The 26500-nt window shown below is 41.1% G+C and overlaps 1 protein-coding gene across 8 annotated transcripts in view; it reads right to left on the minus strand.

Moving 5' to 3' along the window:
* Window positions 1-26500, minus strand: part of LOC137628903 (ankyrin repeat and KH domain-containing protein mask) — a 104730-nt gene that overhangs the window by 11295 nt on the left and 66935 nt on the right. For all 8 annotated transcript variants that reach the window (XM_068360177.1, XM_068360176.1, XM_068360178.1 and 5 more), the window contains exons 5-6: window positions 5972-6114; window positions 896-1073 (exon numbers count right to left, since the gene is read on the minus strand). In XM_068360177.1, the coding sequence (XP_068216278.1) occupies window positions 896-1073; window positions 5972-6114 (321 nt within the window). The remainder of the gene's footprint in view (window positions 1-895; window positions 1074-5971; window positions 6115-26500) is intronic.

Below are 26500 nucleotides of genomic sequence, written 5' to 3' on the forward strand. Positions count from 1 at the left end.
GGATAAACTTCTCTGCTGCTTGAGAATCCGCACTTCCAGCTTCTCGATAAATACTTCTCGTGTAAATTAAATTTGAAACAAAAACACCGAAACCAACCGTTGCTAGCCATGAACGTTTCTGTGCAACCTTCACTTTCATGTGACTTCAACGTGTTGAATGGGACTAATGCCTTGTTTTGTATTAAATGAAGGCTAATTGACACGTTTGCTGATTTGATTGTCAATCCAAAGGGACAACAATTTCTCCCTTTCATGAATTAGGCCTTTTCTTTGCCTCAATATCAAGGTGTTGTTTCCTGCCTTTTCGCCATCTCCCTTAAACCTTCCTTGTTCTTGAGTATCGTCAAAATTGTAGAATGCACCAAGCTCATACCATTTGCAATAGAAATAATTTTCATTCCGCCTTCATATTGTTAGATTATTTTCAATTTAGTTTCAATAGTAATTAACTTTCTTAGCTTTTTAGCAGATCCTAAAAGAGTTGCACTCTTTCTTTTATCGGACATCTTGAAAAATATATGAATATGTATGTACAGGTGGGAGAAAAAATAAAAAAAAAAAAAAGATGAAGAAGAAGAAGAGATGTAGGAAAGAACATGTTATACTGAGAGTTACTGAGGCAATAGCTTCACTGCCAGTTGCCAACGGCCAACATCCTGAACACAACATGCGTAGATTTACGCACATGACTGTCCTACCATTGCCCTTGCATAACTTTGAGAGATGGTCGTTAAATAAATATTGAAACTGTCAAAAAAAAAAAAAAAAAAAAAAAAAAAAAAAATTGTATCTTTGAATTAACGTTGTACGAGGTCATTCTATAAGGAGTACCTGTAATCTCTTAGTGACTTTAATGCTAAATATTCAAGTATTACAGTACTTGCAAAATACCAACCTTCCTGTAGCTGTGGGTGTTCGTCTCCAGAGGAAGAGCCCAAGTCCTCGAGGTTCCCGCGGGCTGCGGTTTCAATCAACGTAATGATACCAGGAGAGCGACACACGTCACGTGGCGTCTTTCCTCGGCGATTTACTACGTCAACACCAGCACCACATCTTAACAGCAATCTGACCAGCTGAAAGATCAACAAATATTCAAGATATATATACATGCATTATGAAATTAAAGAGCAAAATTGTAAGCTGTAACACACACAGTATATATCGTAGATTGTTCACCAGCTCAAAGGCTTTATAGTACCTTGATAGTCCTAAAGTTCTTGCCACTTTCTCATGAAATTTTTCTTTGCCATTATTATTATAACTAGCCAAGCTACAAGCCAAACTAGAGAAGTAAAATGCTACAAACCCAAGAGCACTAACAGGGAATGCCCTTGTAGCAAGACTGGAATAACAAACCAAATGAACAAACTACTATACTGTCAAAAGTGGTAACAATGAGACAAAGAATAGGAATACCCAGATACTATCCTAATTACTATAAATTTGGTTACCCTTGATTTAAATCATACTGGAAGCAATTTTGTAGAGTTCAAATTCATGAAAAGTATATGATTATGAATTAAAAACATAGCTCAAAGATCCAAGGACTTGTGCACTATGATTTTCCCTTCTAGACTTGGATAAAAAGGTATTTTTTGCTTACAGCCTGTAGAATAAAATCTCAACAAAGGCTACTCTAACTGACTAACAAAATTGGAATGGAGCTACAAAACCTTAAGACAAAATGTCTTCATTATTATGAATTTAGAAGTGAGACACAATAAAAAACAAAATTAATTTGGAAGTAATTTGTATTTTTCCTAGCAATACTGTACAAACATGGAGCTCTTTACTGTAGAGTATTATTTCGGTGACGTTAAAACCAGCTGATAAGCTTTTTTTTTTTTTTTTTTTGTCAGTGTAACTACCTGCCGCTAGTTATCAGGAAGGTGGGGGGGGGGAGTTAAACCTCCAGCTCATATCAGCAATAGTGACTAACCGTCACTTTTGTAATTGCGGCAGGACTTTCAGGGGGGTTGGGGCTGGCGGGTCAGTATGTGTAAAGAGTTCCAGCTTTGTATTGCTAGGAAAAATACAAATTACTTTCAAATTTGTCATTTGTTCCTCTGCAAATACAAACCTTTTGCTCTTTACTGAGGAGACTCGCCTTTAGGGGGGTGGAAGTCCAAAACCAACTGGCTGGCCACTATCCCGAGGTGGCCTCTGTACAGTGATACCTTGAGGGATCCTGCACCCTGTTATCCTTTCATTGCTGGAGAATAAGGAATTAATCTGTTGGAGTATACATCATAGCTATTCAGACTGTGTCCTCTACTAATGACAGGAAGACCGGGACATAACACATATATGCATGTATATGCGGTTGTCAAAAGAGCGTTTAACTCTCCCACAGAAGAATGAGGTCAGCTGTGCCGAGTTCCCTGAATGCTGCACCCCAAGAGGAGAAGATCAAGGAAAAAGTGGCCAGTCACTGCCACATTCATCCTACACTTCTTCACGAGTAACCTCTGCCCTCGAATCTCTGATACTTGTCCCACACAGGAGCTGAGGTGTTTAGGTCATGTTCGGAGCAGCCACCACAGGCCCTATTGAGAAAGTGACTAAGCTTCTGTGGGTTACGTCTTGCAGGTATCGGGAGGTGAATGTTTTTTTTTAAGTTTCCACCTGTCTGCTTGAAGTACGTGCTGAACAGAAAATTTTTTTCTAAAGGCCAGGGAAGCACTTACTTTCCTGACATCATGGGCAAGGGGACATCTACCCGACGTCTGATCCAAGACGAACCGCTTGATGATCTGGGGTAGAGTTCTTCTCATGGGATATAACCTCATCGCCCTTACAGGGCGTAGTAACAGTTGATCAGTAACGTCTGTTACTGATCGGAGACTCCCAATCCGAAAGGACCGGAATATAGGATTTGCTAAGGATGGATTTTGAATCTTTACAACAAATTCAGGGACGAAACTGGGTGATGTCGTATATAAAACCGTGCAGCTCGCCGACTATCTGAAGAGGTGAGGTCCAAAGGAAAACTGTCTTAAAGGTCGTCCTTATCTAAGGCTTGACGTAGAGGCTTATAAGGGGATCATTTTCATGAAACTAAGACTAACAACACACCAAGGAGGGAGTCTAACTTTTGACTGAGGGCAGGAATGCTCGAAGTTCCGATTGAGTGACAATTCCGTCGCAGGAAATGTTAACTCTATTCAGTTCAAAGACAATGATCGAGGATGAAAGAAAGCCTTTCACCACCAACACTGTGTGGAGTCTTTCCTCCCTGAGGTACAGTAAAAATTCCACTACTGCTACCACAAAAGAAGGAACACTGCCTGATACACCGCAGACGACCTCCCGGAGGTATCTTGCCATGCGCCTAGCAACTGGCTTCGAAAAGCCTCTCTTGCGAGTAGTTGCTAGAGCGCCTCCAGGTGTGAAGACAAAGCGATAGTATCACTTGGTAGAAAATCCACTTGTGATTGTCTCAGTAGCTCGGGAAGTGGAGGAGCTCTCTTGGTGCCTCTGAGCAAATGTAGAAGGTCCAGTAACCATTCTGCATGTTGCTACAGGAGAGCTATGAGGGTCACAGCTAAATTTTGCAATGCCCTTATCCTCTTCAATAGCCTCCTTACAAGGCAGGGTGTTGAAAAGGGTCTTACCCGAACGCCTGTGGTTCCAGTACAGGTGAGCAGAACACAAGAAGTTCTGGTTGAGGACGTTGCAGACGAGTCAATTGTCCATTTGGAGCTAACTAAGAGTCCTCCTGCTCAGATTGTCCACTAGCACTTTCTCCTTGCCTAGGATGAAGCGGGATGTTAAGGCTACCAAATTTTCTTCTGTTCACCTGAATGGCAAAGGCAAGGGACAGAGAAACTGCCCTATCAAGCAGGACAATGCCCTAGAGACTGATCATATGACAAAGAGCCCCAAAGCCCTTCTCCACCCAAGCTAGGACCAAGGAGTGCCAGACAATGGCTGCTGATGACTCAGCATATAGACCTATAGGCTTCCCCAAACCCCCTTCCTTAGCTCACAAGGACTGTAAGGTTGCAGCGACCATATGAACTAACGAGTTTGAGCGGGACTCGAACCCCAGTCTGGCAGTCACCAGGCCTGTGTAAAGGTCTCTCCTTGTTTAAATGGTACACTACTGTAGTGTTGACGCTCATCAGCACTACATAATGCCGTGAAAGGAGCTCATGGGAGTACTTGAGTCAGGTAGGCTGCCCTCATTTCCAGTAGGTTATGTAGCACTGCCCTTTGGATTTGGACCAAATTCCAGATATTGTCAGGTGTAACAGATGAGCTCACCACCCCCCGTTCTTTTAATGCGTCTGTGAAGAGCAACAAATCCAGGGGAGGAGAGAGAAAATCTGCTCCTCCGAGAAGGTTGGTGTCTGGCACCCACCAACTCGGGTATCTCTTCTGTTCGGGTCCCACCAGTGCTAGGCACTCTAAGGGTCTCTGTGCTGAGATCAGAAAGTAATCAGCTGTCACAATAAAGACATTAAGTGGAGATTGCTGTGGGGGACTAACTATGAGGGATACTAGATGGCCAGCTGTTTTGCCATTGGTGCTAGCAATTTGCCTCTCAAGAGAAAGATCTGCTGGTACTTGATCCCCCTAATGGAAAGACCTTGCCTGGGTCTTGACCAAAAGTGATACAGTCTGAAGATGGTCGGTCTCTGAAGGGGAGGCTAACTGCCATTCTTTTTCGCAATGGCGAGCGTTGGCAAGGCGAAGCCAGCGCACCTCGTTCTAGTTAGTTCGGCTAGAAGCATGTGCTCGTGAGGTGAGGGTTGGAAAAGCGAGCCTTTCTCAGCTCTTACAGGTAATTGCTACCTGTATGTACATGCGAGGAGTATGTCCATAATTGTGGGGCGAAAACTGATTGAGCGCGCTCCTTCCAGTTTGCCTAACCGCAAGGTGAGAGCTTAAACTGCGCAATGGTTTGTGCACTTTTCCCAGTTCTCAAAGGCCATAGATCTACCTGTGTGTGCCTTTCTCAGCTCACCCAGGTATTGCAACATAGAACATGCCTTTATACCAAACCATGCTTCTCGTGTGTGCGGGTTTGATGGACAGACTTGCCACAGAGAGCACTCCGTGAAGCAGAAGCGAGGCATCTCTCTTAATCAGGCAGACGCGCTCGTCTGCCCACCTTGCTCGGTGAATAGGTACGCTACACCGCACAAGATTTCCTTGCAAAACTAGAGCCTGTGTTCATGCCCGAGTACGATGAACCAGGGTATTTTCGTAAGGACTGCCTCATGCAGCAGCCTGGGGGTAGCGTTATGCACTCCTACAGGAGGAATTCATTCATAAAAGGCTAATAAGACTGTGGGAGACAGCAGCTCTGAGCACCCAACCCCCTCATCAGAAAATTGGAAGGGCTCTGGACTTCCTGGTCGATCAATACCCAAAAGCATGGTCAACAATATCACTGGATTGTGCACATTAGGTGGAACAGTACTCTTTGCCTCCCGTCAACAAACTAAGCACTAGTTGAAGGTCAACATCAAGTACGCAAAAGCCTCTTGCTACCTTCCTTGCACCAGAAACCTGTGAAAGGAAGGCAGCTCAAAAGGTAATGACATTTTATTAAGCATAAGGCCAGTTGCATTTAACCATAACAGGTTAAAAAGGTTTGGCAAGAGAAAGACTACGTCTTCGTCGAGCCGAAATTAAAAGTAACTATTAGTTGCTAGTGCTGGTATGAGCAGGAAGGTTAACCTACCCTGTTCCCCTGCTAACTTGCGGTGGGTAGTTACACACCTGACAAAAACGCTTATCGGCTGGTTTCAGCTTTGCTGAAATAATACTCCACAGTAAAAGCAGAAGGTTTGCATTTTGCACAGGAACAAACTAATAGTTCACAAATAAGGCAAATGTTTTTATACCTATGTATCGCACAGAACATAAATGACTACATTATCAGTGCAATGGTTGGAAACTCTATACAGGATATCTAACAAATTGCTAACTACTGTATACAAAAACATTACTCTAGTCTTACCTTGAAGTGATTATTAATACAGGCATCATGAAGCGGAGTATCGTTATCTAATCCCTTCGCATTGACGTCTGCCCCAGCTTCTATCAATAATTTAGATACTCCATAAAAGCCTCTATTACAAGCCTCATGCAATGCACTCCAACCTGTATCAACAAAGATAAAATTTGCTCTTAACTACAAAAAAATTAAAAATTTTCTCTGCAGAATTATGTATAAAAAAAAAAAAAAAAAAAAAAATACTAATGGCACATATGTCTAGACTTCACTTAAATGGTAATTTATCCTAGCAGGAGGTAAATAAACAAACATAAAGGGTTAAATGATAAAAACAAATAACGTACAATCATTCAGATATGGGCAACATCACAATTCTTTCAAGTAATCCTTATTTTTCTTAACTATACAAACCTGGGTCTTTTAAAGTGTGACTTCAGCCACTAAAATCCAACGAAGTAACCATGACAACAGACAGGTGGCAGGAAATCCCCACCACTTTTTCAACCAGTAAGACTAACAAGTAAGACTAACAAGTTGAAAAAAAAAAAAAAAAAAAAAAAAAAAAAAAAAAAAAAAAAAAAAAAAAGGGGGGGGGAAATGACTTGAATGAACCATGATGCTTCCACATTGCCCCATGGCATGACAGGCATTACCCCAATTGCCTCTAGTAGATAGAATATCCTTAGTTGAGAGTGCAGGAGGTAGATCTTATTCTACCAGCTACAACACAGTGAATTCTAAGACCCAAGATCTGAGAATTCACTCTCTCCGATGCCACGTGAGCTAGTTCTGACCGTGGCAACTCTAGTGATGTCCTTGATCCTCGAGGAACACTGGAATGCCGGTCACCAACCGTAGATCCCACAGGAACCACAGTTGTCTGTAGTCCATTGCACTCTTGTATGAGGGGAAGAACGTCAACAAAAGAACGCTCAGTCACAAGATACTCTCCCAACACAAAGTTGAGCGTCATTAGGGCGTTGAAAAATAAATTCTCCTCCTCCCTTACAAAAGATGTGGCTTCGTCAAATACCTAGGGTGAATTCTGTCCTTGCATAGCCAGCACAATTCAAATCAAGATTGGAACTCCACCAATTGCAGAGGCAGCCACCACTTGTACTTCTCACACAAGACGATAACAGTGAATAATCAAATCCTTCCAATGAACGGTTAACAAGGCGATTGCATTCGTGCAAATGCATGCAGGAATTCTAGATATCGGCCATAGCGACCACTGACTTTCAACACGAGAAAATTCCTCAATATTCATGTCTATATTTCATAATCTTCAGTACAACACAGGCTTCGCAGGTAGGAAAGATTATTGCCTTGGGTTGTTCTCTGGACGCCTGCCTTATCTACGCAATTTTCCGTTTTTCCAGACAATTTTTGTGTCGTTCTAATGTATCCATTATGCTGAAGAAAAGAGCCAAGAGCAATGAAAAAGGAAGTTTGGAGGAAAAATTGTAGGCAACTTTAAATGCACAGCTTGTATGAAATATTCCCCACAAAAGCTGCTGTATATATATATATATATATATATATATATATATATATATATATATATATATATATATATATATATATATATATATATAATATATTCTGGGCTCTGACCCGTGTCGGCCAGTGAAATGCTCCTTTAGCACTATTTCTAAGGTATATAACTGCTATATATTACCAGAGAAAAAAATTGCATGGGAATGCCAGGTTGAACCCAGCTCGCTCACCTGTATAAGGTGTCGATATAATACTGGGGCGCGAAAAATCACAACCAGAGGCCTCGCACCATTTAGATGTCTCCGGTCAAAATCCCCGAACAGCGAGGCGCCGTTCAACCTCGTTCTACTACCAACCAACCCACGCCAGTGACGTCACTCCTTTTTTAGCACGCAGTGTGATAACAATACTTTGTGTTGTGTGTACATTTCGCTGTTTTTCTCTGGATTTACCTCAAGATGTCCGACTCCACTGTCACTACATCTAAGTTAAGTACCAGAGCTATGAGTTTTGAGATTTTGGAGGGAGCCTTGTCCGTTTTGGTTTATATCATTCAGTTTTTATTCACGACCTTGCTGGGTCTCCCTCGGTTCAGGCTCCTTCCTCTCTCTCTCTCGTTCGTTCTAACGATTTTCAATTAGTCCTCCATACTGATTGTTTCTCGTTGAGAACTTTACGGATCTCCACGGTTCACACACCGTATCAATTTTATATTGTCCTGTTTTATGATAAGTTATTTCATATTCATGTGCGTATATTGGAGGTTGGCATGCCTGATCGCCATCGGCGTTCTTTTGCACATATCATATCTTAGCTTATTTACGTTCGCACGCCACGGACTCGCTTACTATTTTAACGTTAATCGTATGATTGCATTAGTTCGTATATATAATATATATATGAGCCTCCCTAACCACTAGTTGGTAGTTATAAATACCAAGTTAACCTCTAAAGGCCATTCCACCTATGTTGAATTCATACCACTATTATAGGTTTCAGGTTTGTATTCATGTTGAAACAAATTATGACACAGTAAGATGCATTTCCCTAACAACAAATATAAGCTCTGTTTCTATGTACCGTCTATTCAACAATCACAAAAAGAAATACAACCTACTAACTACAGTAGCTTGATGAAATAAATTTAAGTTTTCTTAATAAAACAACTGCTAATGTTGTTAGTTTGTATATGACTGATCTATTTTAACGTTGTTACTGATATTGTAATTACTTTATTTTTATTTGTTACTTATATGCTGTAATTTACTTGCTAATCCCTTTACCCACATAGATACTTTCCCTGTTGGAGTCCTTGGACTTGTAGCATTATACTTTTAAAATGTTATTTTCATTAGTAAAATAAATTTTTGAATATACTTACCCGATGATCATGTAGCTGTCAACTCCGTTGCCCGACAGAAATCTACGGTCAGGATACGCCAGCGATCGCTATCCAGGTGGGGGTGTACACAACAGCGCCATCTGTGAGTAGGTACTCAAGTACTTCTTGTCAACAAGAACTCAATTTTCTCCTCGGTCCACTGGTTCTCTATGGGGAGGAAGGGAGGGTTCTTAAATTCATGATCATCGGGTAAGTATATTCAAAAATTTATTTTACTAATGAAAATAACATTTTTCAATATTAATCTTACCCGATGATCATGTAGCTGATTCACACCCAGGGTGGTGGGTGGAGACCAGTATACATGTTAACAAAGAAGCTAAGTATCCCGTATTTCATTTTATCAGTTATTCAAAATAACAAACATAAAATAAATAAGTACCTGGTAAGGAAGTCGACTTGAACTATTACTCTGCCTTTTTTAAGTACGTCTTCCTTACTGAGCCTAGCGGTCCTCTTAGGATACTGAACGACTCCTAGGTGCTGAAGTATAAAGGGCTGCAACCCATACTAAAGGTCCTCATCACAACCTCTAACCTAGGCGCTTCTCAAGAAAGAATTTGACCACCCGCCAAATCAACCAGGATGCGGAAGGCTAACAACCCAAAAAACAACAATAAAAAGTATTCAAGAGAAAGGTTAAAAAGGTTATGGGATTATGGGAATGTAGTGGCTGAGCCCTCACCTACTACTGCACTCGCTACTACGAATGGTCCCAGGGTGTAGCAGTTCTCGTAAAGAGACTGGACATCTTTGAGATAGAATGATGCGAACACTGACTTGCTTCTCCAATAGGTTGCATCCATAACACTCTGCAGAGAACGGTTCTGTTTGAAGGCCACTGAAGTAGCAACAGCTCTCACTTCATGTGTCCTTACCTTCAGCAAAGCAAGGTCTTCTTCCTTCAGATGAGAATGTGCCTCTCTAATCAGAAGCCTGATGTAGTAAGAAACTGCGTTCTTAGACATCGGTAGAGTAGGCTTCTTGATAGCACACCATAAAGCTTCTGATTGTCCTCGTAATGGTTTAGACCTTCTTAAATAGTACCTAAGAGCTCTTACTGGGCAAAGTACTCTCTCTAGTTCGTTCCCCACCAAGTTGGACAGGCTTGGGATCTCGAACGACTTAGGCCAAGGACGGGAAGGAAGCTCGTTTTTAGCCAAAAAACCGAGCTGCAAGGAACATGTAGCCGTTTCAGATGTAAAACCTATGTTCCTGCTGAAGGCGTGGATCTCACTGACTCTTTTAGCTGTTGCTAAGCACACGAGGAAAAGAGTTTTTAATGTGAGGTCCTTAAAAGAGGCTGATTGGAGCGGTTCAAATCTTGATGACATTAGGAACCTTAAAACCACGTCTAGATTCCAGCCTGGTGTGGACAACCGACGTTCCTTTGAGGTCTCAAAAGACCTAAGGAGGTCCTGTAGATCTTTGTTGGTGGAAAGATCCAAGCCTCTGTGGCGGAATACCGCTGCCAACATACTTCTGTAACCCTTGATCGTAGGAGCTGATAGGGATCTTACGTTCCTTAGATGTAACAGGAAGTCAGCAATCTGGGTTACAGTGGTACTGGTTGAGGAAACTGCATTCGCCTTGCACCAGCTTCGGAAGACTTCCCATTTAGACTGATAGACTCTAAGAGTGGATGTCCTCCTTGCTCTGGCAATCGCTCTGGCTGCCTCCTTCGAAAAGCCTCTAGCTCTTGAGTGTCTTTCGATAGTCTGAAGGCAGTCAGACGAAGAGCGTGGAGGTTTGGGTGTACCTTCTTTACGTGAGGTTGACGCAGAAGGTCCACTCTTAGAGGAAGAGTCCTGGGAACGTCGACTAGCCATTGCAGCACCTCGGTGAACCATTCTCTCGCGGGCCAGAGGGGAGCAACCAACGTCAGCCGTGTCCCTTTGTGAGAGGCGAACTTCTGAAGTACCCTGTTGACAATGTTGAACGGCGGGAACGCATACAGGTCGAGATGGGACCAATCCAGCAGAAAGGCATCCACGTGAACTGCTGCTGGGTCTGGAATCGGAGAACAATACATCGGGAGCCTCTTGGTCATCGAGGTAGCGAATAGATCTATGGTGGGCTGACCCCACAGGGCCCATAGTCTGCTGCAAACATTCTTGTGAAGGGTCCACTCTGTGGGGATGACCTGACCCTTCCGGCTGAGGCGATCTGCCATGACATTCATATCGCCCTGAATGAACCTCGTTACCAGCGAAAGCTTTCGATCTTTTGACCAAATGAGGAGGTCCCTTGCGATCTCGAACAACTTCCTCGAATGAGTCCCTTCCTGCTTGGAGATGTAAGCCAAGGCTGTGGTGTTGTCGGAGTTCACCTCCACCACCTTGTTTAGCTGGAGGGACTTGAAGTTTATCAAGGCCAGATGAACCGCCAACAACTCCTTGCAATTGATGTGAAGTGTCCTTTGCTCTTGATTCCATGTGCCCGAGCATTCCTGTCCGTCCAGTGTCGCACCCCAGCCCGTGTCCGATGCGTCCGAGAAGAGACGGTGGTCGGGGGTCTGAACAGCCAATGGTAGGCCTTCCTTGAGAAGAATGCTGTTCTTCCACCACGTTAGAGTAGACCTCATCTCTTCGGAAACAGGCACTGAGACCGCCTCTAGCGTCATGTCCTTTATCCAGTGAGCAGCTAGATGATACTGAAGGGGGCGGAGGTGGAGTCTCCCTAACTCGATGAACTGGGCCAGCGATGAAAGTGTCCCTGTTAGACTCATCCACTGCCTGACTGAACATCGGTTCCTTCTCAGCATAATCTGGATGCATTCTAGGGCTTGATTGATCCTTGGGGCCAACGGAAAAGCCCGAAAAGCTCGACTCTGAATCTCCATACCTAGATAGACAATGGTCTGGGATGGGACGAGCTGGGACTTCTCTATATTGACCAGGAGGCCCAATTCCTTGGTCAGATCCATAGTCCATCTGAGATTCTCCAGACAGCGACGACTTGTTGGAGCTCTTAAAAGCCAGTCGTCCAAATAGAGGGAGGCTCTGCTGTCTGCCAAGTGAAGGAATTTCGCAATATTCCTCATCAGTCTGGTAAACACAAGAGGTGCCGTGCTTAGGCCAAAGCACAGGGCTTGGAACTGGTACACAACCTTTCCAAAGACGAACCTTAGGAAAGGTTGGGAGTCTGGATGGATGGGGACGTGAAAGTACGCGTCTTTCAGGTCTAACGAGACCATCCAGTCCTCCTGCCTGACCGCTGCTAGGACCGACTTCGTCGTCTCCATCGTGAACGTCTGCTTGGTGACAAAAGCATTGAGAGCACTGACGTCCAGCACCGGTCTCCAACCTCCTGTCTTCTTCGCTACCAGGAAGAGACGGTTGTAGAAGCCCGGGGATTGATGGTCCCGGACTATGACTACCGCTTCCTTTTGTAGCAAGAGCGACACCTCTTGTTGCAACGCTAGCCTCTTGTCCTTCTCCTTGTAGTTGGGAGAGAGGTTGATGGGAGATGTAGCTAGAGGGGGACTGCGGCAGAACGGAATTCTGTATCCCTCCCTTAGCCACTTCACAGACTGAGCGTCTGCACCTCTGCTCTCCCAAGCTTGCCAGAAGGTCTTGAGTCTGGCTCCCACTGCTGTCTGGAGAGGAAGGCAGTCAGAACTTGCCTTTTGCGGACTTGGAACCCTTCTTGGATTTGCCACGGTGACTGTCGGCACGGGTACCTCCTCTGCTGGAGGTTCTGCCACGAAAGGGCGGGATGAACCTGGTTGCAGGTGTGTCTACTGCTGCAGGGCGGAAGGGTCTAGGCACGGAAGGTAAGGTTTTAGCCTTACGTGCAGAAGATGCCATCAGATCATGGGTATCCTTCTGGATAAGAGAGGCAGCCATCCCCTTAATCAGCTCCTCCGGAAACAGACACTTGGAGAGAGGAGCAAACAACTCTGACTTCTGACAAGGGGTGATACCAGCCGATAAGGAGCAAAGATGTTCTCTCTTCTTAAGCACTCCCGACACGTACGAAGCCGCAAGCTCACCAGACCCATCCCGAATGGCTTTGTCCATGCTAGACATGATCAGCATGGCAGAGTCCTTATCCGAAGGGGAAGTCTTTCTGCTTAAAGCTCCCAAACACCAATCGAGGAAGTTGAAGATCTCGAAGGCACGAAAGACTCCCTTCAACAGATGATTCATATCAGAAAAGGACCAGCAGATCTTCGATCGTCTCATAGCCAACCTGCGGGGAGAGTCAACCAGACTTGAGAAGTCGCCCTGGGCAGAGGCAGGAACTCCCAAGCCGGGTTCCTCTCCCGTGGCATACCAGACGCTCGACTTAGAAGCAAGCTTGGTAGGAGGAAAGATGAAAGCAGTCTTTCCCAGTTGCTTCTTGGACTGCAACCACTCTCCCATAACCCTCAAAGCTCTCTTGGATGAGCGTGCGAGAACAAGCTTGGTGAAGGCAGGAGCAGCAGACTGCATGCCCAGAGCAAACTCGGAGGGAGGAGAGCGAGGGGTTGCAGACACAAACTGCTCAGGATACAAGTCCCTGAACAAGGCAAGGACTTTACGAAAGTCTAAGGAGGGAGGCGTAGACTTGGGCCCTTCAAAGTCGGAGTGCGGTTCATCCAAATGTGCAGCTTCGTCATCTGATACTCCATCATCCGAAAGCTGAGTAGGAAGTGGCAAAGGCATAGCAGAAAGCTGAACGGCTGAATCCGGCAGTACGGGTGCATGCGTAGCTGCTGAGGATCCAACATCATGCCGCTGCTGGTCAGTCTGCGAGCTGGCAACAACAAAAGCAGAGTGCTGGTGCGTGGGAGGGGTTATGGTGGGTTGCGGAGCATGCTGTATGGTATGCGGAGCATGCCGCATGGGTTGCGGAGAATGCCGCATAGTGACAGAACCCGGCAGCTCTACAGCACCTTCCCACTGCTGATGCGGTAGCTCACGCATGTCAACGGATGGTGCAGCAAGAACATGCGTCTGGCAGGGTGGACTGCGCATCGGTGGTGGAGCTTTCACAGGTGGAGTGTGTGAGCAGGCAGCCGCAGTATCTGCTGAGCGCACAACCTCGGCGGGTTGTAGGTTAACAGGTGCAGTGTTAACCTTCTCAGCATGATACTCCTGCATGCAAACCGCAAGCTGAGACTGCATAGTCTGCAGCATGGACCACTTAGGGTCTACCGTGGTTGGAGCAGCAACAGACGGAGCAGTAGCCTGTTGTGGAACCACTCTACCTCTCTTGGGAGGTGTGCAGTCATCGGATGACTGCAGCGAGTCCGAACTGACCCAGTGGCTACACCTGGGCCGTTGGACTCGCTCGGAAGGGACCTTACGTTTGAGCGGTCGTGAAACCTTGGTCCATCGTTTCCTCCTGGAAACTTCTTCCACAGACGAGGAATGTAAGGGCTCATTCGTCTGTTTGTGGATGGGACGATCTTTGACAGATACGTCCGCAACCACTGAGGATACATCCGTGCGCCGATCAAGGCCTGCTGAACCCTTTGGTCCTTCGACATTGCCTCTCCCCTGGGCTTGGGAGCTTGCAAGAGGTCCCGGACTGGGAGGACGACTGGCACGCACAGATGTACCCTTATGCGCAACACTGACACTGACACTTTGCACATCACTAGCACTGATAACACTTCCCACTGCACTTTTCGCTTTCAGCTCTTTGACATCTGCCAAGAGCTGATTACGGTCATTAGCCAAAGACTCCACTCTGTCACCGAGAGCCTGAATGGCACGCATCATATCCGCCATGGATGGCTGAGCACTAGTAGCAGGTTCGGGAGTCACTACCACAGGGGAAGGAAAAGGTTGAGGGGCATGGGGAGAGGAAAAATCCACAGAGCGAGAAGAACTCCTCCTGATTCTCTCCTTCTCTAACCTACGTGCATTTTTAAGGAATTCGTTAAAATCGAATTCCGAAAGCCCAGCGCATTCCCCACATCGATCTTCCAATTGACAGGATTTACCCCTACAATTGGAACAAATGGTGTGAGGATCTATAGAGGCCTTCGGAAGACGCCTAGCACAAGTCCTAACGCTACACTGCCTGTACTTAGGGACTTGAGACTGGTCAGACATCTTGAATTTAAGAAGTAGTCAAGGGGGAATTCCAAAATCTAGCAAAGTTCGTTAACAATTAATCCAAATTAATTCCAAAAGCTTGCTAAGCTAATGATAAAGCTTCCTGAATAGCGAAGGCTAAACTCTGGAGTGAATACATCACCAAATCGTGAACAAAAACTCCAGAATCAACAGCGTATCCAAGTAGGTCTTGCCGCGGCACGACAGAGGAAAAATTGAGTTCTTGTTGACAAGAAGTACTTGAGTACCTACTCACAGATGGCGCTGTTGTGTACACCCCCACCTGGATAGCGATCCCTGGCGTATCCCGACCGTAGATTTCTGTCGGGCAACGGAGTTGACAGCTACATGATCATCGGGTAAGATTAATATTGAAAAACCAGGTTTGTAGCTTTGCAAGTAATGATAAAATAGTAATCTACGGGTCGCACTCTGGCACTTTCATATTTTGTCATCTTTAGATTTAGAAGATTCTTTGACGGTTAACAAGGCGATTCCATTCAGCCAAATGCATGCAGGAATTCTAGATATCGGCCATAGCGACCACTGACTTTGAACAATATTCATGTCTATATTTCATAATCTTCAGTACAACACAGGCTTCGCAGGTAGGAAAGATTATTGCCTTGGGTTGTTCTCTGGACGCCTGCCTTATTTACGCAATTTTCCGGTTTTCCAGACAATTTTTGTGTAGTTCTAATGCATCCATTATGCTGAAGAAAAGAGCCAAACGCAATGAAGAAGGAAGTTTGGAGAAAAAGTTGTAGGGAACTTTAAATGCACAGCTTGTATGAAATACTCCCCACAAAAGCTGCTGTTATTCAATTCAATTCATTTTAATAATGTAGGGGTTACAGTAAGAGGGAACCAAGAACCTAGTTGCTATTATCTAAAAACTATCAAAAATTATATTTCTTCTTTGTTTTCAACATATTAAAAAATATAAGGCTTGACTCCGGTGTATTCCTAACAATAACCTGAAACTTTAATTCATATTTTTTTTATTCAAAATTCATGTACAGTATTAAAAATAATTCTGTATGTACTATTTTTTTCTTTATTGAATTTATAATCACAACCAAATAGTGACATTATTTTTTTAAATGTAGGAGATAGAATTTCAAAACCATGAAAAAAATTAAATCTAGCCCTCGGAGTGGGGAAGAGCAGACGTATAATATGTTCTGATGATATAACAATTCCTGAAAGCCCTTTTACTATCACTAAACACTTCACTTCCCTAAAAGAGTTGGTTTTACACTTCACTTAAAGGAATCGGCGTAACACTTCACTTCCCTAAGGTTGGCCTCACACTTCACTACCCTTAAAGAGGGTAGGCTGTAGACTTCACTTCCCTACGAGAGATGCCTCAATACTACACTACATCAACAAAGAGCAGGCAACATTTGACTTGCATAAAAGCAAGTAGGCTACAGACTCACTTATGCAGTTTACATTCCTACTCTGTATTTTTGGTTTGATTTGGCTGGAAACTTATAAACTTAAACCTCTGGTGATCCCAGCTGTGACAAAATCGCTGTCAGCCTCACATCTTCTGGCCGAGGAGCAACGATGTAATTTGTTAACCTACTTAAGTTAACGTTTTGTAGTGTAACTAACAAAGGAATAGATAGAGAAACCGAAAATGGCAAGCGAAAGGTCAATAAATTTTCTATATAGCACTTCTGGTCATACGACCGGACGACAGCAAAGTCATTGTTTCAAATCATCTTTAAAGATCAACCATTTCACACCCCTGTGACAAGTAAAAAACTTGAGAGTTTATAGAATTGGGGCCATACTGTATAGCCAACCTCTGGGGTTCGGGAGACGGGGAGTTATTCTGAGCTGAGGTGCAATTGGAAATAAACCCTAAGTCACATTACAAAGTAAAAGTTCCAGAGTCTCAACAATAGGAGGATATTAAACTGGATGTAGAGTAGACAATAAGAAGCAGGGGCAGAAGGGGGCTTGAGGGACGTACAGGAGACCCTTTAGTAATGCCTACAATGTGTGCTTTTGTCTCCATAGCCAATAAACTAATATGCAATAGTTATGAGGACAAAAAGTAGCGATGTTGCATAGTTTATACCACGACAGCACACATCTTTCCTAAAAGAACTAATCACTCACTGATAGTAATACCTCCAATTTTTACAATTACTCAGTACGTAGTTATCTCCCTTCATTTTCAAACTTCTAAATAAACCTTTCATGAAAAACCTTTGTCCTACATGCAATCACTTTAACATCTATCCTGTCACATACTGTTGGGCTCGGGAATTCCTGGCAACATCACTTTAAGGAGTACACCCTGTCACAATCTTACTGTGCAGCAAATAACCAAACAGATAGTGCAGGGAGAAATGTCAGATGTGGTGGGCAGGATTATACACAGGAGTTTGCAGTGTAGTAACTGTACTTTTAATTTCCTACCCAAGTCCTTATGAACACATTCCCCGAGGTAAAATGAAAAACGTCCAATCATGTGTGTAATCTTGTCTCTAATTACTTTTATGTCATCAACAATCACTTCCATAAAAATTGACACTCGTTAGCCCTCTCAATTCCTGTTTCACCATGTTCACAATAAACAGTTCTTATCAATATAAACATCAAACCAACCACATTTTTCCGTTTCAAATGGCAGCATTTAATTTGTAGTCACTTCTCTACTTTATTATCTAATTCTGTCATATAAATGACAGATCACTTTCATGACCCACATTATATATTCCCTAGCCTTGTTCATGACTAACATATCATTCCTCCCTTTACCTTGTTAATCACTATGTACAACTTGCCTGACCCTTACTATTCCCCCTCTCAATAAACTACCACAAAACTGATTACTTTTGGCATATTGATCATCCTAATTTATAACAAAATGGATCACCTGTAGAATAGTCAACCGCGAATCCCCCCCACACGTAGAATCGTCAACATGTTCATAATTTTTACATAGATATGTTGCAATAGAGTTGAACATAAGAATTTTTTTTAAAATTAATATATTTCACCACCTTGTATATAATTAACACAAAAATAATAACCATATGTGAAATTTAAGACCCTATGCTTGGCATTTCCATAAAAATACATCCTTTGATCAGGAATAACTTGTCCAATTCATCTACAATTGTTCAGTAGCCACTTTCCTCTTGGTAAGGGTAGAAGAGAGACTTTAGCTATGGTAAGCAGCTCTTCTAAGAGGACAATCCGAAATCAGACCATTGTTCTCTAGTCTTGGGTAGTGCCATAGCCTCTGTACCATGGTCTTCTTGCTTGAAGGTACACTCAAGCACAGTATTCTGTCTTACTCTTGTTTTGTGAGTTTTTATAACTGACATAGGAGATATCTATTCAAATATTACTGTTCTTAAAATATTTAAAGTTTTAGTTTCCTTTCCTCACTGGGCTATTTTCCCTGTTGAAGCCTCTGGGTGTATAGCATTATGCATCAGATTTGACCTGAAATAACAATAATCAACTAAGAGCTTTTGCTCAGAGAGTTTGTTCTTCAACTGAAAAGGAATACAATTCAACCATAAAACCCTTTCTGGCACACCCAGGGGCATAAGGGGTGGACTACCCTTAAATCTGCACTCTTTGGTGTAGATGTTACAGTTCCTCTTTTACTTTTGGCAGATGTGTTTGACAGCAACAAGAATAATGAGAAACTCAAACTTTCTCATTCCTGTTTTCCTAAAGCTAAACTAACTAGTTTAAATTTTCGATCTCATAAAATTAAAGCTCTCTTGACGGACCTTGATGCTTATGGAGGTATAGACCCAAATGTTATTTTTCCTTTGTTTTTTATCAAAACTGCAGATTTCTTAGCTCCAAAGTTATCTGATATTTTGCGCAAGTTAGCAAGAAGAGGAGCTTTTAGCACTTGTTGGAGAATTGGTCACGTTACACCACTATGTAAATGTGTTTGTGGTAGCTCAAGTCCAACTTATTACCGGCCAATTTCCATTGCTCCCATATTATCTAAAGTTTTTGAATGTCTTAATAGGTTTGCTGAAGGTAATCATCTGTTCCCTAGTTTGCAATTTGGTTTTCGTAAAGGTCTTGGAGCATGTGATGCCCTTCTTACGAAATCAAATTCTGTACAGAAAGCCCTTGATTGTGGTCAGGAAGTTCGTATGATTGACCTTGATTTTAGTGCTGCCTTTGACTGTGTTAATCATGATGTCCTTGTTTTCAAACTCAAAACAGTTGGGAATGGGTGAGTTGTTTCTTACCATCATTTTACAATTTTAAAGTAAAAGATCTCAAAAGGTTGTTGTTAATGGGCACCATGGTGAGTATAGGAATGTGATATCTGGTGTTCCTCAGGGTGGTGTTCTTGGCCCATCACTTTTCATACTATATACCATATACATGTCGTTTGCTCTAGAAAACAAACTTTATGTATATGCAGATGGTGCTACTTTCTCTCTCTGCATCGATTCCATCTCCTAAATGTAGATCTGGTGTTGCTGAATCCCTTAATAGAGATCTAGCTAAAATTAGTGCATGGTGCAAATTAGGGGTATGAAGTTGAATCCTATCAAAACTCAAAATATGATTTTAAGTAGGCCAAGGACCGTGGCTCCTCAACATCTGGATCTCAGCATTGATAATGTTTCTTTAACTTTGTATGACTTTTAAAATTCTGTGTGTGATTCTCGACAAATTTACTTTTGAGAAACACATTAGGTCTGTATCTTCTTCCATTGCACAAAAAATTGACTTGAGAAAGTCTTCAGATTTTCGGTGATCAATCTATTCAGATGAAATTTTAATTCTTTCATTTTATCTTGTTTCAAGTAATGTTCAGTTTGGTCTTCAATTACTGATTTGTTGGACAGGGCTTACAGTCTATCAAATTTCTTATTCCTGATCTAGTTATTAATCTTTGGCATCATCATTCAATAAGTTCATTACGCATGTTACATAAGATTTTTCATAATTCTGACCATCCTTTGCATTCAGATCTTCCCAGACACTTCCATACTGTTTGTAATACTAGGCATGCAATTAATTTTTATAGTCAGGCCTTCCCCATCACGAAGATCTATACTACACAGTACTCTAGAAGCTTTATTCCAGCTATGACCAAGTTGTGGAATGATCTTCCTAATCGGGTAGTTGAATCAGTAGAACTTCAAAAGTTCAAACTCGCAGCGAATGTTATGTTGAACAGGCTTACATAAGTTCTTTTATAGTGTATATATCCAAGCTCTGCTTTAATGTTGTTAATGTTTTCAAAATATTTTGTTTTAATTGTTCATTATTTCTGATATCGTTTATTTACTTCCTTTACTCACTGGGCTATTTTTCTCTGCTGGAGCCTTTGAGCTCTTAGCATCTTGCTTTTCCAACTAGGGTTGTAGCTTAGCATTCAATAATAATAATCCAGCTATGACAGCTATCACACTTGACTTCCCTCTTCAATAGTATCTTTTGGTGAAGCCATCACATAACTTTATAGGAATTATTATACAAGAGTGGAAAAACCACATATTGATAGGTATTCCAGGCCATGGGTGATGATTTAGTTTTTAGTGAATACGGGATTTTACTGTTCTTTTAGAAGAATTCAATGGAAAAATGGACTACCCGCTTCTGTAGATTCGTCATCCCAGGGTATCACCCTTGTAGAATCGTCACGATGTAATTTCAGGGTGACAATTCTATAGGCGATCCAACAAAACTCTATACTCACATTAAGATGAACTACCCCTAAAATTTTACGAACATTACTCATTTACAATGGTCTGTTTCTTTACAGCCTACAGCAATGCTTTTAATTGCAAATATATTAATAAGAACCACATTTTATTGTTACTGTTTATAAAATATTGTTTCAATTGTTCATTACTTCTCTTGTAGTTTATTTCCCTTCCTCACTGGGAAACTTTTTCACTGTTGGAGCCCTTGGGCTTATAGAATCCTGCTTTCCTAACTTGGCTTTCAGATCAGCTGGTAGTAACAATAACCGCAATAATGATTTAAACCTCAACTTTAAGTAATTAGCCTAGATATACCTTGGGCAGCTATTTTTCTTATAATTTCTTCCAACAACTTACTCTACTACTAGCAAATGCACTCATTACATTTTTTCGGTATGCAGGCATAAAAAATCGGAAGCCTTTCTAAATGTGTCTGTCGTTAACCTAACTTAATAAACCCTATTTACGTGTACGACCGTCGGTCAAACTAACCTAAATATCAACTTAATGGTCTTTCCTGCTATATGGCTAGCATTTTAACATTATTAAATTTTTCCTATGTTCTGGAAAACTGTAGATGATGCATTACGCAATTTATTATTATCATTACTTGCTAAGCTACAACCCTAGTTGGAAACGCAAGGTGTTATAAGCCCAAGGGCTCCACCAGGGAAAAATAGCCCAGTGAGGAAAGGAAATAAACATTGGAAATAATGAACAATTAAAACCAAATATTAAAAAAAAAAAAATTCATATATAAAATAAAAGAACACTGTTCAAAATAAAAACATTTGCTGCAAGTTTGAACTTTCAAAGTTCTACCAATTCAACTAGGCCTACCATTTAGAGAGAGAGAGAGCGAGAAAAAAAAATATTTTCATTCTTCTTTGGGAAGTACAAAATTCCCTTCATTATTTCAAACTTTACCCAAAAGAAATTACAGTACATTCACTTCTAGAAATCTATAGAAATATATGTGATAATTGTTGCTACTAAGATATGCATTATATATTGGATGAATCTCCATAAATTTACCCAAAATTCATTCTCTCCATTATGTTAAATATATTTAGTCCAGGAAATATAACATTTAATTCAAGGCAACTAAGCTTATTATTGGTGTAATATTAAGACTAATACTTGTCTAAAATAACCCTTTCTTGGCAAGACTAAAATTCCTTTGTTTGGTAAATGCAAATATTCTTCAAGACTGGCCTATTTTCTACACTTCAGACTCAATTTAAATGTATACAAGCATTTAATCTAGGTTACTATTTAATATGCAAGTATAGGAGAGAGAGAGAGAGAGAGAGAGAGAGAGAGAGAGAGAGAGAGAGAGAGAGAGAGAGAGAGAGAGAGAGAGAGAGAGAGAGAGACCCCCTATATAGCCTTAATAGACACGTCATTCTAATCTACGAGTAATTACCCCTATCTCTGTCTTACCCACTGAATGTAATATAGGGAAATCGGCCGAAATCCATCAGAAATGAGAGAAAATTCCACCATTTAAACGACGCAAAATCTGGGGTCGCCATTGTAGGCCAACAAGACAAAGCATAAACCACACCCTTGCGCATTTAAAGGACCCGTGACGCGAATTAACCAAATTTAACGGGTATTTGAGGATTTCTATCTAATCCGCAATAATTTTCAAACACGATAAATCCAAAGAAACGTCAAATGGAGAGATATTCATCCCAGCTTACCGTTTCCAAAGACCCACCATCAAGGGAGATGCTTCGATGTGGGTACGTGGGGAGTCTACGCCTCTTGTATATTCGTCCACATAACGTTGGTTTAATTCGGGGATTGACGTCTCGCCCGTTACATGGGCGACGGTCCTTGTCGTGAAATTAACGGGCAAGATATATTAATCCCAAACAGTAGAGCACAGAACGCGGAATCACTTAATTCACTTACACAACAACACGATAACAAGCCACCTCGCTAACTCTCCGTCACGTATGCGTTCGAGCATCAGAAAACAAAAATATAAATTTTCTTTTAATTTCGGTCTAAGTTGAGAATCACATTACTAAAAATTAAATTCTTCAGTATAAAAAAATATTTTAATCAGCTTGAGATGATTTAATACAGTAAGTCATAATAGTGTAGGAACAAAGAATGCTATTCACTTTAGTCCGTTTTCTATGAGATTACTATGCCAGAATATCCCTAGAATAACAAGGAAATTCCCCCCGAAACCGGAGAGAAAATCGCTAGTTCCAGACATCACACAAAAGAAATGGAGAAACTTTTATATAATGAAAAGAAGGAAATAATAAGGAACATCCGAATTTGTTGATAACAGTAAGTAATTATATTAAGTAACAAAGCAGGATTTCCCCTAAAAACTAGGCCACAGTTGGAAATCTAGGGGAAACCCCCCAGAAGTGGGAGTTATGCTACGCGTCACAGGGGCAGAAATTGCCGCGACATTCAAACCGCCATTTTCTTTCAAGAGATGCGTCGTACCAAAACCCACACGAAATGTCTCGTTTTCGCAATATTATTTGTGTCAATAATTATAAATTTCGCAACCTTTTATAGATTTGCACCCATATTGATATATTCTTTATTTATTAGGTGTATGCTATACGGACAGATGATATAAGCTATTTTATAGCCATAATTTACGATAACTTAAATTTTGTATAAATAATTTTAACATTTCCAATAAATATAGCAATATGCAAAACACACGACCTTGTCATTCTAGAGAGAGAGAGAGAGAGAGAGAGAGAGAGAGAGAGAGAGAGAGAGAGAGAGAGAGAGAGAGAGAGAGAGTGTCCTGATCACTAAGATCACGAATTAGAAAATAAGTTTGAACAAATCATATATATATATATATATATATATATATATATATATATATATATATATATAAGCCATGAATGATTGGAGAGAATATTTAGACAGTACAGATCATGAGGCTGACAAAGTTATGAATTCAGGGAGTGGTTATGGTGTAAGAATTGCTCATAGAATTATTAACGAAATCTCGACTGGGGCAAAGAAGAAAAAGCATATACCCATCAAAAAGAGAGATGGATCTGTAATAGCAACAGATGAAGAAAGACAACTTGGATGGAACACTTTAGTGAGGTTATGACTAAGAGATATGAAGGGAATAATTTGACTGATATCCCTGAAGCTGATGAAGACCTTGATGTGCTAATGAAGGAATTCTGAGTTTGAAGTTGAAACTATCACTAAAAAAACTAGATGGAAAGCCCCTGGATAGGATGGAATAACTGCCGAGATAATACTGGCTGAAAATGAAGTGACTCCCAGACTACTTACAAGATTATTTTGTAAAATAAGTAATGAAGAGATAAGGCCTGATGAATGGGAGCAAGGAGTGTTGGTGAAAATGGCAAAAAAAAAAAAAAAGGAGACCTGACTAATTGCAATAATTACAGAGGAATAACACGTCAGTTCTTAAGAAAATATATAGTATGCTTATTCTAAAGAGACTGGAGAGAAAGAATAATGAACAAGCAGGACTTAGAAAAGGTAGAAGTTACTGACAAATTTTCATTTTGAGACATGTACAGCAATGTGTATATAGAAATCCACTTTTGAAGGTATTAGTGAACTATAAAAAAGTCTTTGATAATGTGCACTGCCAATTTTGTGGAAAGTCCTGTTATTAAGGAATTCCTCTTATTATTATTATTACTTGCTAAGCTACAACCCTAGTTGGAAAAGCAGAATGCAATAAGCTCAAGAGCTCCAATAGGAAAATAACCTATTGAGGAAAGGAAAATAAAATATCATAGGAACAGTAACATTAAAATATATATCTCCTATATAAACTACAATTTTTTTTTTAACAAAACAAGAGAAAGAGAAATAAGAAAGTGTGCCCGAGTGCACTCTCAAGCAAGAGAACTCTATTCCAAGACAGTGGAAGACCATGGTACAGAGGTTATGGCACTACCCCAGACTAGAGAACAACGGTTTGATTTTGGAGTGTCGTCCTCCTAGAAGAGCTGCTTACCATAGCTAGAGTCTTTTCTACCCTTATCAAGAGCAAAGTGGGTGCAGAACAATTACAGTGCAGTAACCCCTAGAGTGAAGAAGAATTGTTTGGTAACCTCAGTGTTGTCAGGTGTATGAGGACATAGGAGAATATGTAAAGAATAAGCTGGTCTATCGGTGTACGTGTAGACAAAGGGAAAATGAACCGTAAGCAGAGAGAAGGATCCAATGTAGTAGTCTGGCCAGTCAAAGGACCCAATAATTCTCTCGCAGTAGTATCTCAATGGGTGGCTGTTGCCCTAGTCAACCTACAAATTTCAAATACGTGAATTTGATTAAGTCTGTTCATGAGCATCACAAGTGCAAAGTTAATGGAGGCTTATCAAATTTCTAGTGAACAGTGGAGTACTCAAAGGGAATGTGTTGTCACCTATGTTGTTTATCCACCTCATGGATTTTGTAAGGCGTAGAACAGTCGGAGATGGTGGAGAAGGAATGGACTGGATTGGTGATAGAAATTTAGCAGACCTAAAGTATGCTGATGATGCTGTCCTTGTTAGCAGAACACCACAGGATTTACAATGCTTGCTTACCAGAATGCATGAAATATCATAAGAGGTTGGGCTCAAGATAAACAAAGGCAGAGATGATGAGAACGGAGTATGCAATGGAAGATGAAATATCATTGGAAAGAGAAAGGATTAATGAGGTAGAATCATTTATGTATTTAGGAACTATGAATTAGAGTTTAGTGAAAAATTGAAAAAGCAATCCAGACAATGGCTGGGCTGAGTAAAATTTGGAAATTAAATAGACTGAAATGACATAAAAATCAGACTATATATCAGTTAAGTAAGATCGGTGTTACTGTATGGACATGAGTTATGGTACGACAATGAAACAATCTCCAATAGATTTAGTAGATTTGAAAACAAAGCCCTCAGTAAAATATTGGGAGTTGAATGGCAGGACAAGATTAGAAATAAACTATAAGAGATTATTTGAATGCTATATGTGGATGATATCATGATGAGGGGTAAATGGAGATTTCACACTTTTCACACTCCCCAAGATAGATTTAAAAGCTCAAGATAGAAACAACTGGCGAAATCTTACCGAGGTCCTTTGTGTCAAAAGGCGTAGGAGACGATGACGACATATATATAAATATATACAGTACAGATATATATAAATATATATATATATATATATATAATATATATATATATATATATATATATATATATATATATATATATATATATATATATAATATATATATATATATATATATATATTAACTCAATGCAAAAAATTCTTATAAATTATCCTTCAACATCCACATTCAAAATTGACTTAATCACCTAGAACTTCAGCAAGATACTATGAATCTTTTTCATTCTAAGAGGGCTCATGACTCAAGCAGTGTCCACTGGCTGTAACTCACCCAAGATAACAAGACAGAAATTATTGAACATTTTCTTTCTAAAGGCCGGTTTACTCGGGGATAGTTCACTGGCACCAGTAACTAGCGGTAAGTAAACTTTCATGGGGATAGTTTGTCGACGCCAGTAAACTATACCTGTGGTAAACAGGCCTTAATTACCAATACTATACTTGCAACCTACCTCGATATCTAAACTGGTTTGATTTGAAGGACTTACATCAACCCTTCGTTTGTATTGCTGACTTTCTAGCTTAACACGGTGTCAAGCATTGACTTGTAGTGTTACTGTTTGATCGACACTATTGTCACAACAATTCATCAACTTACAAATCTGTTTACTGAAACATAACCAGACCAACAGATTGACAGGCTAATCATTAAAAATTCACAACATGAGGGAATTCTGATTACCTATACCTACCCTGTTGG

Source organism: Palaemon carinicauda, chromosome 36 (assembly GCF_036898095.1).
Source record: "Palaemon carinicauda isolate YSFRI2023 chromosome 36, ASM3689809v2, whole genome shotgun sequence".
In the NCBI taxonomy this organism is placed as follows: Eukaryota; Metazoa; Arthropoda; class Malacostraca; order Decapoda; family Palaemonidae; genus Palaemon; species Palaemon carinicauda.